At 38.7% G+C, this 15,662-nt stretch overlaps 1 protein-coding gene across 2 annotated transcripts; it reads left to right on the forward strand.

Moving 5' to 3' along the window:
• Window positions 1-4,068: 4,068 nt before the first annotated feature.
• si:ch73-204p21.2 lies at window positions 4,069-15,428 on the forward strand. Of its 2 annotated transcripts, XM_017715082.2 has the most exons (7): window positions 4,069-4,243; window positions 8,678-8,815; window positions 10,928-10,988; window positions 11,151-11,220; window positions 11,330-11,410; window positions 12,160-12,186; window positions 13,877-15,428. In XM_017715082.2, the coding sequence occupies exons 2-7, from the start codon at window positions 8,688-8,690 to the stop codon at window positions 14,410-14,412; spliced, it is 903 nt and encodes a 300-aa protein (XP_017570571.2). In that variant the 5' UTR covers window positions 4,069-4,243; window positions 8,678-8,687; the 3' UTR covers window positions 14,413-15,428. The 2 variants fall into 2 exon arrangements, with proteins under 2 accessions (XP_017570571.2, XP_017570572.2); XM_017715083.2 differs by lacking the exon at window positions 12,160-12,186.
• Window positions 15,429-15,662: the final 234 nt, after the last annotated feature.

The following is a 15,662-nucleotide window of genomic DNA, read 5'->3' on the forward strand; positions in this document are numbered from 1 at the left end:
TCATCACTCTGGCTGATGCTTAACATTGCACAAAGTAATCTCAATCCTGTGTACAGCTGCTCAGCCATGGAAACCCATATCATGAAGCGCGTAATGCACAGTTCCTGTGCTGGTCTTGCTTTTCCCAGAAGCAGAAAATGCAACCAACTTTTAAGACTGAACTTTAGAGGTGTGGAAAGATATCCCTGCAGAATTCTTTGAAGACCTGAAAGCACATTTCCTGAAAAGAATGGAAGTTGCCAAACTTGTGGACACACTAAATACTGAAAGAAGTTATATTGTATTTAGTTATTGAGGCTAATAGATGGAGGGTGGTCTCTGACTTCAGTGTGCAAGTGAAATGATAGTGGGTTGGAACCCTAAAGGTAAACATAAATGCATTGAGGGTTAGATCCCTCTACAATTGCACTGGGGCTTTCATAAAGGCAACTCTTCAGTGAAAACACAGGCAAAAGTAAAACGTAGGGGAGATGAGGTAGATGAGATCCTCCCACTAAACACTTTCATTGGAACTTCTGCCTTCCTCTATGAGAGCACCAGGCTGAGCACCAGTCTTGTTGTAGCTGTCTTCCCCTTTAAGAGTTAGCAGTGTTGTCAGGCTCTTTAGCTCCAGCAACAGCAAGCAGCCTCCCTCACGTCAGAGGGTCACGTTGGTGGCGGACAGCAGGGCTTCTGCAGAGACGTCAGATATTCAGAGCACAACAAAAGTCCTGCCAGACTCAGGCTGCACTCTTCAGCCGTTGCTAGGACGACAGAGAAGTGCAGAGGAAGAGGGTGATGCCGTCTGTCTCAGCACATAACTGAGTGATGGCTCACAGCAAGCCAGATGGAGATACTTTTAGTATGGCCCTGAGCTGACGTCTTACCACACCCCCAACCTCCAGTGTGATTCATATTAATCATACATAAAAATCACTGCCGTTTTTATTTATTTAGAATATGCAGTCATGTACAAAAGACTTTGGTACCTCTGTGTAATGTATAAGACCATTTATCGCAGCAGTGAGTGTGTACCTGTATAATCAACATACAAAATTAGAATACATGCAAATAAACATAATGCAGTGAAGAAACAGTTGATGAGTCAGCTAGAACACAAGTTTCAATCCAGATTTCTCCATGATGCCCCCGGCTGTCACAGGGATTTGTTATTACATAATCATATCACCAGCAATACTTTATTGAATTTAAAAAAGTATTGATCAAACCAAACTATACTGGACGACAACTACAAACAATGCTGTGCGTCTTCTAATAGAGGTGCGGAAATGGTTAAATGAAGACATTCACATACATAAAATTTACTTTGTGTATTAGTATTATATTTTATTTATTCTAATATCAGTGTTTTTCTGAGTAACCAATGCTTACTGTTCATTTAGAGAGCTTTCTCAATGTCAGCTGCTGAATATTTTTGCACAGTGCTGTTAAAAAAAGATTGTTCTTTAGGGGTTCTTTAGTAAAGACAATGGTTCTTGTAGAACCATACACACTCAAGGAACTATTTGGACTATTTCTCTGCATGGTCAAATCATTCTTCAGGTTGATGGAGAATGAGTATGGTTCTATCTGGAACATGTATGAAAAGGGTTCCATATAACACCAAAACCAGTTATTCTATCATTAAGATGTCAAGCTTGTAACAACACATGCAATGCATTCTTTATTAGTCTGAAGAATCATTTCACCATGCAAAAACCCTTTAAGCATGCAAATGGCTCATTGAGCTTTCATGGTTCTACACAGAACCACTGTCTTTACCAAAGAACCCCTTTGAAAGTTGACATATTCATTTATTTTTTCATGAATAAATCAAGTGTGATTTATTATATTACATCATATTCTTGCTGTTATCAAGAACAACTTACAAAGTGTGTAAACAGTGGAATGAATACAGACACGTTCTGCCATCTAGTGGCAGAAAACATCCTGGATTTAAATTCTTTAAATATTCTTGCTGTAGAAAGATGTCATACACAGTTTTAGTCATTAGCTGTTTAAAATATAGGATGCAAACTGACTTACTGAACATTTAGATAAGAATCAATTGCTGCCGTAACACGCTAATAAGATGTGAACTTAGATGATCATTTATTACAATTTATTATGTAACTGTATGCATACATATATACATATATATACATATCTCACTATAAGTAGTGTTCATATAACAAACTTATTATGTACTAATACAGGTCATAGTGAATAAAGCTTAATGTACAGTGAATAAATTGTTAAATCATTAGAAGCGTCTAGTTTGAGATTTACTGAACAAAGAACAAAAACCATCCAATTTTGTGTCCATTAAAATAAAGTGATACCATAATATTACGCTATACAGTCTAACAGCAGCTACAGAGAAATTTAAGTGCCCTTAAAAATATACATATTGCTGTTGTCAGAAGAAAACCTCATATCTCCAACATGGTAACTTTCCAGGAGAAGGAAAAAACCTACTCTACTTTTAATGTAAGTCAATGGAACCAGACTTTTTCCCAAGTCATTTCGGGCTGTTTCTTTTTATCCATCCTTCATGAAATTTACACACAATGTAAAGGCTAACAGGCATTTTCAGATTATATCAAAAACTGAAAAATGACAAAAATAGATATACAAGGTTTTCTTCCAACACCAGGAATATATATATATATGTGTATGCATGTATCTTACACGTAGAGTACATATGCAGTAAAAAAAATCAATAAACAGTCCTATTACATAGAAAGTGATACACTGAAAAGTGGATACAGGTGTGCATTTGTACAGCTCTGCAATCTGTGCAACTGTGTAGTGTATCACATAGCAGCTACCGTTGAATTGCACATTGCAGTGGGTGTAATGTTCTAGCAGCTATCTTGTGGGAGAGAGGTAAATGGTGTGGGGGGGGTGTCAGGGACCACATCACTGGTCACTGGTCACTGGTCAGATGCTGATATCAGTAGAGTATGAAGTGCTATGATGGTTGGGGAGAGGGCCACTGGGAGCGAGTTGCTCCTGACGGCACTGTGGGGTAGAAACTGTTACGGAATCTGGTGCCGTTTGATTTAACACTCCTGCGCTGCCTGACAGATGGGAGAAGTGTGAAGAGATTGAGGTTGACCTTGATTATCCTGTGAGCCCTCCTGAGGACTCTGGAGTAGTAAATGTAACTGAATAACAGTGTTGAGCACCGAACTGTAGTCAGTAACCAGCATTCTCACGTAGCATTCTCTAAGATGTTCTACAGCTGCGTGGATGGGAGCGCAGATGCCGTCTTCTGTGCATCTGTTTGGTGGAAACTGAATTTAAAAATAGCTCCTGTGGAGAAGATGTGGAAGATCTTAACTAATGTGTGGAAGAGTGCATTACCAAACCAGGAAAGAGCGTATGGGGAGTGAATTAACACTCAGCCAGTGCTGCAGTAGCCAGTCAACATGGGACCCACTGAATAGCAAGGAATATTTTGCACACTGTGAATATCTGTTGGTAATGAATTTGGATGTAATGGGTTTTTGAATAGAATAAGAGCTGACATACAATTCAAAACACATTTTAATCTCTAATAAGGATGGTATTAATGTCACTGATGTTTCTTATATGTATAAAGTGCACTCTCAATAACAGAGATCACAGAAAAAAAGAGAATTCTTCTGGTTTTTATTTGAAATGAGACTGTCCATTTCTTCAGCTGCAGCTGTCTGCTGCACTCTGTTGGTGAAGGCACTGTGGAGACTGAGTTCCCCTCCCACTTTTATTGCTTTGTGTTGATAATCAGATCGGGTGAGCAATTGCCATAAACCAGGTCAAATTTGTGGAAAGGTAATCTGTTCTTTCATATCCAGGCTAATCTACCTCACTGTTTGTGTCTTCACATCATAATACACAAACTTAGTGTCACGACACTAAAGTTATCGACTCACATTACATCTGTGTAAGTATGTAAATCTATTCAGAGAAAAGCAGATTACCTGTAATTACACAGAAAGCTGATAAGGAGAAAGGGTGAGAGAGAGAGAGAGAGAGAGAGAGAGAGAATGAGGAAGTGAGCTAGGTCGAAGTATTTCTTCCTTGCATAAGGTGCACCTTTGCTGTGTGAGTCACACGCTGGCTGCTACTGTAGAGGAGGTCAACTTAAAGAAGCTGCTCAGAGTTTTGAAGCTGTTACTGAACCTCAGCATGTAGGACCGACACGGAGAGGCTGAGGCTGAGCAAAGACTGCTTATGAATTGCTAAGAGAAAGGTCAAGAGGTCAAGAGCAACACCTGTAAGTGAATGACAGTGAACACACTGGTCAAATTTTATATGTATATGTATATGTCTGATTTCATGTGCTTTTTCTACTTAACTCTTTAAACACTCTCATAACTGTATAACTGTATAACTTACTATATATATATATATATATATATATATATATATATATATATATATATACACACACACACACACACACACATATCAGTTTCATATTTGTTTATATGTGTATTAGTTTCATAGCACCACATATTGTGTCACTGTAGTCACTGAAATAATTTAGAGTAGTAACTGAATAACGAGCCTGCTGTTTTAAGAGTTAACTTTCATCAGTTTTTATCCCATCTGTATATACAGATCATATTTTGTCTCTCACAAGTAAAATGTAGCACTGAAATGTCTCATGATTTCATTTTCATGACTCCAGGCTAGTTCTGACACTGAGGCTTGTCTGTTTAAACTTTGTTACTGTTACCGTTACTATAAGAACATGTTCTCCACTAAGCAAATGGGTGAGGTGAAGACTTAAAGATTACAGATAAAGTCATATCTTGTGCCTTTTGTGATACGAACCAGTCCCCAGTTTTACTTGTTCTGGGGTGTGGCTGAAGCCACCTAGAAATCTGTAGCTTATAGGAACACCAGATAAGGAACACTGCCATTGATCGGAAGTTACATCCACATTCCACCATCCCGTTTACGACCAGGCAGTAATTCATAGGGTTACAACAAATGAGCCAGTGAGGTTTGACTTAAAAAATATGGCAACATTGATTTCAGTTGAATTTTATTTTAAGGTTTGTATTTGCTCACTGTTTTCTATTTGACTGAATGGAAATGTGTGGAATAATTAATGTAAGATTCCACAGTAATTTATTTTATTTTATTTTTTGTGTAATTTAGGCCCTTAAAACCCCAGGCGTCTTATGTCTTAAGGCCTGTTTTTCAGTAAATTACATGCAATACAACACAAACTGGTGGAGCTACTATTAAAGGGAAATTCCACAGATCTTTCAACATTTCTACATGGTGAAACCATTAGTATGTAAACAAAGTCATTCAGCGTGGTTTGGCGTGAAATGCTCTGTTCTGGAGAAACTTACCATGTCAGAATTGTTCACAGTAGTGGTGATAGGAACCAGACGTCTGCAATGGTTAATAGCCTACCTCTAAAAGCTCCCTCACAAAAAATTATTACAAGAAATGATTCTGGAAATGCTCCCTGGTCTATCTAAAACATTATTTTATGACGGTTTTGTGATACAATTGTGACCTAAAACATGTATTTTAAAATAAATTTATCATACATGCAATATATTATAAGGCAAAATATTTTTTTCCAGACATTACATCCCAAAGATTGAATCATATAGAAATTTTGTGAATTTGGTGGAATAAAAGAGTAATCAAAGTTTCCCCTGGCCATTTAAGGGGTTCAATAAACTTAGTATATTTGAATATGTTATTTGTTTACATAAACAAACACCTAAAACATGTCTGCTAAAACGAAACTGTTAGTAAATTACATTTTAAATTTTAATAGTGAATAAATCAGAAATGCACCATATTCAGTTCTGTGTAAGTCTTGGGCACCCAAACACACCTGTTTATCTTGGCAGTTGTGTTCATTTCTAGTAAAATTGCAGTACTTTGTCAGAAATAATGCAAATAAACAGGCATACAGTGAAAAGTAACAACAATTTCAAAAACGTAGTTAACTTGTGAGTTTAAATAAGAAAATGTGGTACCAGATTTCTCCTGAATGCCAGCCATAATGCAGATTTGTGACATTCCATCGTCAGCACACTTGATTCATTTAATAAAGCACTGATTAGCCAAGCCAGGCACCGTATGTCACCACGGGTTTGGGAATGCTTGAATGAACACGCTGACGTGTGTCAAATCAATGCTGTGTGTTAAGTTTCACATTCATTGTAATGCAAATGTTTTCCTGAGATCAACATATATTCAGATTAACATATTTTCACATCTAAGTTTCTTAGATGCCTAAAACTTGGACAGTACTGCAGATTCACATTAGCCTCACCATAATAAGTTTAACCTGAGAACTACTTCCTCAATGAGGCTGCATACAATCCTAAAATAATAGCATAATGCCAAATGTCATAAACCCAGAGCGTCAAAATTCTGATCCAGTGAATATTCAGTGTAAATGGGAAAAGCTCTTATTGCAGTGCATGCTGGGCGACATGTTAAGTTTTATGAGCATCTGTGGCAGATACGCTAGTTCCGATTTCAAATGAAACTTCAATGTTGACAGATCTGTATAAGGAGGGTATGGAACCACACAAGCTTTTGTGCTGGTTCTCATATCTGCTATGTTTGAGTTTCACATTCTTGAACATATCTGCACTGTTTATTTTGTGGGATATGGTCTCGAATAATGGTAGGATAACGTGACCTATCAGTGTCAGGTCTACTTATAAATCACATTTAAAAACAACAAATGTTGACCAGCACTGTACAAAAGATGAAAAGCAGAAATGGCCTTTTAATAAAGTGATGCACACACACACACACTCACGCACACACATGCGTACACACACACGCGCACACACACACTCACACATACACACGCGCATACACACACACACACACACACACACACGCACACGCATACACACACACACACACACACATGCGTACACACACACGCACACACACACTCACACATACACACGCGCATACACACACACACACACACACACACGTGCATACACACACACAGACACACATGCATACACACCCACGTGCGCGTACACACACACACGTGTACACACACACACACACACACACATACACACATACACACACACATACACACACGCACACACACACACACACACGTGTACACACACACACACACACGTGCATACACACACACACGCGTACACACACACGTGTACACACACACACACACTCACACACATACGCACACAAACACACACACACAAACACATGCAAACACACACATACACATACACACACACACACACATACACACACACAGACACACACACACACGCACACACACACAAACACACACACAGCACTATGTAATATTTTTGTTAAAACTAAAAGATGTAGCATGGAAAAAAAAGAAGAGCACAATAAAATACAGTGAGTGTGTTCTGCTGCGAGTCGCCCTGAAATCATAATTTTTAAAAAATGAAATGACAGGTCAGATTTGGAGGGAGTTTTCAGACCATGTTGTACATCTCACACACACACAGGCTCAAAAAGAAGGTCTGACTTGATGTTTAGATCTCAAATGCAAAACCAATATCATACAGATATTTAAGCAATAGAACATGAAAGGGAGTGCGTTATCACGAAATAACATCACAGCTGTGACTCCACTCATTCGCTGGCAGTTCATTCTCCAGCTCCTTATACTAAATTCCCAAACTGTCATCACCACTGAGCAGCTTTTCAGTCGGCAGCTGTGACAGAAGAACAGCTAAACAACCTGGAATCAATCAAAAATGAACCCGACACCATTCACCAAACGTGTCGTCTGATCTTCAGAGTCTGACCAAATCAGACTAAGCCATAAAACTGCCACAATATCAAGTTCAGCTCAGTCTTGTCAATTTTTGCCAGATCAGTATTAATGTTGTTTTGTTCCATCCAGTCTGTACAGCATCTTACAGCTCATTGAGTTTCGCGAATGGTATTGGGTTCATTTCTGGCTGATTCCAGGTTGTTTAACTTGCCTTTACATAATGGCCATTTTGACTGGTAATCTAATGAATGAAAGGTGGTTTCTGACTTACTGAGGACTGGATCTCCTGACAGAAACTAATGAAAATATTTTGACAATAATAGATAGTTCACTCACATCCTCGGAAAACACATCCTTTACCAAGTTTCGACTTACACAGTGTAGATTTTAAGTACTGCCAATCTGATGAGGACAGTTTTGATGGTCTATTTGGCCTTGCATGGTTGTTAAGAGCCCCTTTTCCTGTGATTGAAATCAGTTTTGGAAAATCATATTTTTTGGGGGGGGTTCCTTTGACTTTCTGCTCCTTATGCAAGTAGATTGGCTGTTTCGACTGCTAATCTAATAAATGAAGCGTGGTTGGTGACTGACTGAGTACTATATCTCCCAACAGAATCTACACAACTGCCTCTTTGGTTACTCTATGACTTGATCTGACCTGAGAATACAATAATGTGTATTGATGCTACATTTAGATGGAACTAATGTTGCTTGAAGACCGTAATCACTATAAAAACCACTGGCAGTGATTCCTGATTGAAGCCTTTTACGAATATCTTTATATTTCTCCACACAGTGCTGTTCAGATATGGCTTTTTGTAATGGACTGTTGTTTCTCTTTGTATTTGCCTATGAGATGCTCGATGCAAATGAGCCCAGAGCAGCAATTTGTAAATGATGCCCTTATTGTGTTTGCAGAAACAGTGTTATGGCACCGATCTACTCAGCTGTGGGAGCCTGGCAGACTGCAGGGTTACCAGGGGCCGCAGTCTTCTCTCTGATCATCCTCTTCATCCTCACCATCATAGTCCTTGCTCTCTGCACAAGATGTCAGAAGTGAGTTATTTGTTCTACTCCACTTTAACACCTCTATCTGTCCGGCACTTCGCGTTTTTGCCACTCGCACTCACTACAGAACATTCCAGGACAGCACAGTCGAGTTTGTCAGCTCCAAGACTGTGACAGGAAATATGTATTACTCATTCATGCCAGAGTTTGAACCCATGTCTAGAGTAAGGGTCACACAGAGCAAATACTGCGCCCTACAGCTCTGCTGCTTTCGGGTTATAACAACAAAAAAAGAACCCAGACAAGAATATAAACAGTGAAAGTGTGCAATTATCCAGGATTGCTCGGCATGGCTGGCTAGCAGCAGTCGTCTGACGTGGTGATGACGAGCCAATTTATAGCCCATCGTTAAGTCAGCAGCTGCTTTTGATTCCTTTTCACATGGTTTCCGTCCACTTTAGTCTTCTGTCACTGTGAGTTTCTCTCAAAGTTTTACACGAGCTGTTCTTGTGCTGAAACAGAGCCCCAGGCAGGCCTAGAACGGGCTCTGTGATCTGACTAACTGAAAGCCTACTAAAATGCACATATTTCACATGTCAGTGGTCACATACCTGCTGTGTTGTTGTATGGAAAGCGTCTGATGTCTCAATACCAGAAACTAGCCTTACAAACAGAGCCTTAAAGACACCCTCTGAGGTCCATCGTACATTTCAATTATGACTGTCACCCTTGATAATCACTGACATAAGTATCTTAGCTTTTGATTTGAGATCAAAAAAGTTGATGAAACTCATGAAAAGTTATATTGAAATGGTCATTTAAACCACAAAAAAATAATCTGTCATTATAGTAAATTGGTAAATATTTTATCTGTTACTGTTATGCCTAAGAAACCTAAACCTTTATACTGATTAAAGGTTAATTCCACTACTTTTTCCAAATTTCTGCATGATGTAATTGTTGAGATATAATAAGCCTAATAAACATCTCAAGAGATTCAAACAGATTCAGTGGACTGATGTGAAGAGATTCAGCATGGAGAAACTTAGAGACGTATAGTGATGGTTATAGGAACCAGGCATCAAGATGTTTACAGTGCAGATATAGCCATACAGACCAGTGAGCCTACATGTCTTATGAATTCAATTATTTGGGGGGCTGTGATGGACTGACGACCTGTCCATGGTGTTTAGAAATTGTGTGTCTGTGTGTGTGTTTTGGGGGCCTATTTTGCCTTATAACAGCCTTTTTGTGCAATGGGTAGATTTTAAAACATACATTTTAGGCTAGAATTGATCTCGATTGGGCCTCATTATTAAGAAGAAATCTATTCCAAAAGCCCACATAGTTTTCATGGAGACTCTGACATTCACCAGTGTTTTCTTATTTGGGTTTTGTTCTTAAGTAAGAGCAGAATCTGCACACACTCAAGAGCACAAAGGTGTGAGCAGCTCTGTGGTTTAAGAACATGTCCTGAAACTCATGTAGACTTTTTCTTGGGGCCTCTCTCAAGAACACATTTAAGAAAAAAAACTTGTAGGATATTGATGAAAGAGGCCCAATGTCACAGTCCCTCTCCACCATGACTGGACTTTAAAGTACATGTTTTAGGCCGAAATTCTCTCTGTTGTTCAACGATGTCTCATGCATATTTGTGCCCACTTCATATAACTTTCTGTGAGGGAGATTTTAGAGGCACTAAAGGCATCAGATGTCTGGTTCCTATCACCACCATTATGAATAACTCAGTAAGTTTATGCAGAATGGAACATTTCATTCTGAACAAATTGTGCAGGAAATTTGTAAAACCAGGGAAATTCTGCTTTAAGCTCTGCTGCAAGTAAATAGAGGTGCAGTTATTCTCACAGCCAGCAGAGGGCAACCAAGGATTCCAGGGAAAATAAGCTTGAACGCGTTGTAACCTTTTTGTGACCTTTCAAGCAAATATTATGGGTTGAAAATACCATTTTTAATCTTATCCAACAGAGGGCAGCCAAGGTCTCCCATGAGCACAGCCTTCATGCTTTCTGTAATCTCGCTGACCTTTGCCCTAAAAGTAGGCTGTTTTGTTTGTGAGCTGAATTGCATAAAGGATGACAACATGTCAGTTTGCTCTTACTTCACTGCTGTTTAACACCACTTTTCTGTGTTGCTTTGCAGACATTCGTTTGATTTGCAGCACGACATTCCAGAAGAGAGAAATTCAACACTAGTTCGAGTCGTAAGCAAAGCCAAACACTGATGTCTTAAAATTTTCCAATTCTGAACCATTACCTACCTACCTAGATATGCAAATAAGCATCATGTATAAATTTGCAAATCATGACGTGCGGAAAAACTTCAAACAGCAAGGCCTTCTAAAATGGAAGTCTGATCCAAACAGGTACAACTGGAAAACGTCGCAGGGGCCATGGATAACCCTGCTGCTGCAAACATCGCGGAAGATGAAAAGTGTAAGCCGAGTGCTCTTCCTCACAAATAGTGGACCTGTGCATTCCTCTTTGTCACTCATTCATGATTTTAAACACCAACCCACCAAACTCTTTGTCTTTATCTCACAAGATCTCAGCCCACTGCCTGAGGAGGGGGCTGTGAAACCTGCCGGACAGCAAGAGCTCAGATCCTGGAAGAGTCACACCTTAGGCAGGTTTCCCTTTATCAACAGAATGAAGGGATTTTAAATGGAAGACTCATTCAAGGACTGTAATGACATCAGCGCATGCTCAGCTGATTTGATCCGATGAGTTAGCCTGATCTTTTTAATGAAAGCTTTACTGAAACTACTCGTCTAAAAGTCTGTAGACACCCGTTTATCAGTGTTTCTTCAGAAGTGTTAATAGGTTTTCTCCAGCCTTCACTCTTCTAGGATAGCTTTGCACTAGATGTTGGAACATTGCTGGGAGAATTTGATTGCATTCAGCCACAAAAGCATTAGTGAGGTCAGGTACTGATGTTGGACGATTAGCTCCATCACTCCAGAGAATGCTGCTCCACTGCTCCACAGCTCAATGCTGGGGGGATTCATACCCCTCTGGGAATGGTGACCTTTGGCTTGTGTGTGGCTACTCCAAAGTGTCCCATTCTGTTAGCAGTCCTTTTCTATGGAGATTAAGCAAGCTATAAGCATACAACTTAATGCTGCTGTCAACAGTGGATACCAATACTAATTCAAAGGCGTGTCTGAAGACTTTTAGACATACAGTTTATCAGACATCAGAGGGCTGTAACATTAAATGATGCATGCTGAAAGGTCTCATAGTGTAATAACCTGATTAATTACACCCAATTTCTACACCTCATTTTTACACCTAATAAGCATATACCTTACTTTAATATAAAAAAGTAATATAGTATAATATAATTTGACATTATTATGTATTTGTGCCTTGCAGATCATAACCCAGAGAGGACAATAAATGGTACTGGGCCAGCACCTTCTCATGGTGTTTGAGAGTATGAACACTGGACAAGTTTACAAGTTTATATCTTTTCTTGATAACTTTTCTGCACATAATATTGCTGCAGACTCCTACAACTAATTCAAATTTCAGAAATCTTTCTTTAAACCATTAAAGAGGAATTCCAACTTTTTTAAATGCCCATACTTGCACCATTAAGATGTAAACAAAGTCATTGCAAGTGGTTTGATCTGAAATTCCCCACTCTAGAGAAACTTACAAAGTCAGAATGGTCACAGTGATGGTGATAGGAACCAGACATCCATAGTGTTTGTTGCCCTAAAAGCTCCCTCAGAGAAATTTTACATGGAATGGGTACAAATACACAGCATGATGCCTGAGACGTTTAGAGATAAAGTTCTATAAAGTTTATAAAGAGATAAAGTTTTTTTTTAATTTGTGACTTTGAATGACATCTCAAAGACTAAACTGTGCAGAAAGTGTAAAAATAGGTGGAATTCCCCTTTAAACTCAAAGGAGCTCTTGGCTTCCTTTCCTTGCTGAGGAAACTGAAGTTCATTAACGGTCAAAAGTTTGACAAACTTGCTGATAAAAGGATTTTCCTTGTTTTCACTATTACCTACATTATTATAAACACTGTGAACTAACACTTATTAATTTTGCAGTGACCAAAAAATGTGTTAAACACATAAAACCTGAAACCAACTGTTTACAGTTTAAATGTACATACAGTTCGGTGCACAACTCAGAGATCACCCTACATTTATCTACTTTCCAGTCTAAGCAGACATTACAACTTCACTCTTAAGCTTCAAAAAGGGTAGAAAATTACACAGGAGCCTTAACAGCGAAATATATCATTTTCATCCTCCTTATCTTATGACAGCTCCTGCTCTTTTCCTCCGAAGTTCAGTCTCAGTAGTTGTTTTTTTTTTTATCTGATGGGGACAGATTTGGTGTCTACCAGGTCTTGCATGATTGTTAGGAGTCACATTTTGTCTGTATGACTTTCTCCTTCCACATGCAGTGCATAACATGTGTTGCCTTATATCCTTATATCTAATGTGCTTCCTTGTAACTAATGGCCATTTTAACTGGAAATTAAGTGAAGGATGGTCTCTCTCTCTCTCTCTCTCTCTCTCTCTATATATATATATATATATATATATATATATATATACATATATATATATATATATATACTTCACTATTTGTGGAAGGATGAAGGATGGTCTCTCTCTCTCTCTCTCTCTCTCTCTCTCTATATATATATATATATATATATATATATATATATATACTTAACTATTTGTATTTTAAACTAATTTCATTGTGTTAACAATGATAGTTTGTTATAAAATGTTAACCATTTGAACATCTGTACTTTATAGAGGGTGGATAATGAGTCCGAAAGAGCCTACATCATACAAACTTTTATTTGAATTGTGACTGTTCTGAGTACATAAAACCACATAAATATCTTAAATGTACAAAAGAGAATAAAATGAAATATAAGAATAAGGCAGGCCTGTGATTAAGAACTGGAGGAATGATAAGTCTGGCGTTCAAGTGGTTAACAGTGTTCTAAACATTGTCCAAATTAATTCATTCCATCTACAAGAGTAATTCATGACTACATCCAGTGAGTTAAGTTACTAAAAATGTTTCAATGTTCCTTTCTCCAAAACAGGTGACAGAGATGACACGATCATCCAAAGGCCTAACACCAACCCAGCTGTAACCGAACCTCCAGTCATGGAAACAAGCCTGAGACCTGCGGATCAAACTGTATCTACATTCACTGAGAACAATCTGCCAACAGACAATCCCTTCATCAATTCAGAGCTGCCTGATTTCCAAACAATTTCCTTGGAATATCAGGCTGAAGAGACCAATCGTGACTTGTCCAGCACTCTGCAGTTGCAATACAAAACCTCCCAGAACATGTATGAAACTGTCAGAGAAGTCCCTGTGAGCGCAGACCAAAGTGAGATGATGCTGAACCCGTATGCTACGTATGAGTCCATCATGATGAACGGCCCTGAGGGGAATTGGTCAGATCTGCCTGCACCACCAGAGGAGCTGGAGGTGGAACTTGGCAACAGAAATATTAGTGACACATATGCCCGCATAAGTAAGAAAATCAAGCGTTCCAGCCCACCACTTGAAGAACCAGTTGAAAATACGGGAGAGGATGGATCACCACCCCTACCAGACCGAAGCTAAATAACTAAAAATCATTGTGCAACCATGACCACAAGTTTTCACATCTTCTCCTGGAGAACTAGAGTTTGTTTGAAGTCTTAGTGAAACACTAATTGTGGTGTCCAAGTAGGCCTGGGCAATATATCAATATTTTATTATTATCATGATGAATTTACATAAAAGAACACAAGAGGGCAGGTGTTATTGCAAACATCACAGCTGTCATATGATTGTAGACATGAAGGCAAATACTGTCATCATCACAGGACGTCCAGTGATCCACTGCATTTATATAACACTTCTGCAACAAAGAAAAAAGCAAAGAGGCCCCTTCAGACTTTATTACATGAGCTTTAATATTGGGAATTCCTTTCAACAACAGTAGTAAAAAAGTAGTAATGGTCTTTTGCATTACAGACAGAGCCATAAAACTGCAATATCAGATTTCAATATTTAACCTGAATGTCATTTTATACGAGCCAGGCTGTAAAACATTTTACAGCGCTCCTTGTTTACTAAACTGTATTTTGTTCGTTTCTGGCTACTTCCGGTTTGTTTAGTTGTTGCCTATCACAAAAGCTTCTGCTGACAGAAAAGCTTGCTTAGGATCAACGACAGGTTCAGAATTTGGTGTAGGCGTGCTGTCACAGGCTTCTGCAGAATCTGACCGATCTGCAGGTCAAATATTATCCTACAGACATTAGCTAACGGAACCATTTTCTATTTTTATAAAGTACAAAACTAGTAACAGTAGCTGCATTATAAAGCAAGCCATTACCAGGAAATCAGTGCTCAGAAGAATGGCGCAGTTACTGTGACAATAACGGGCAGATCTCTTCTCAACCAATCAGATTGTGTCTTCTGAACTGCTGTATAATTTCTGAGCATATTATGGATATTGTCAGTACATCAAAAAAGACACTGACAGACTTAATCTTTCATGGCAAAGAGAGAATATCTGGTCATGTTAAACCAGATTATGTGCAGTTTATGTGAAATGTTAACTAATTAAATAATCATCCCCCACTGGCGTCCAAGTACTGATGCACTGTGTGTTCTAACTTCTAACTTAGACGACTTCTGAAAAGCAAAACATTCTCACATGTACTGTACAACATGAAAATGTGTTCAAGTGTTGTGATGTGTTTGCCATATTGCCCACCTCCACCATCAGGAAATTCTGAAGTGTTTAAAGCAGTTGGAACCACACTCTGCTGAAAAACATGCCTCTCTCTTTGGAAAACAGCTCTGTAGAGCTGCAAGTATCAATA

Source organism: Pygocentrus nattereri, chromosome 10 (assembly GCF_015220715.1).
Source record: "Pygocentrus nattereri isolate fPygNat1 chromosome 10, fPygNat1.pri, whole genome shotgun sequence".
In the NCBI taxonomy this organism is placed as follows: Eukaryota; Metazoa; Chordata; class Actinopteri; order Characiformes; family Serrasalmidae; genus Pygocentrus; species Pygocentrus nattereri.

What these genes read in the sequence shown, in the direction of transcription:
- si:ch73-204p21.2 (XM_017715082.2), top strand. Translation starts at nt 8,688, where the DNA reads ATGGCACCGATCTACTCAGCTGTGGGAGCCTGGCAGACTGCAGGGTTA. An exon ending in ATTCAACACTAGTTCGAGTC is followed by an intron (nt 10,989 to 11,150) that starts GTAAGCAAAGCC and finishes TGATCCAAACAG; the next exon opens with GTACAACTGGAAAACGTCGC. An exon ending in CATCGCGGAAGATGAAAAGT is followed by an intron (nt 11,221 to 11,329) that starts GTAAGCCGAGTG and finishes TTATCTCACAAG; the next exon opens with ATCTCAGCCCACTGCCTGAG.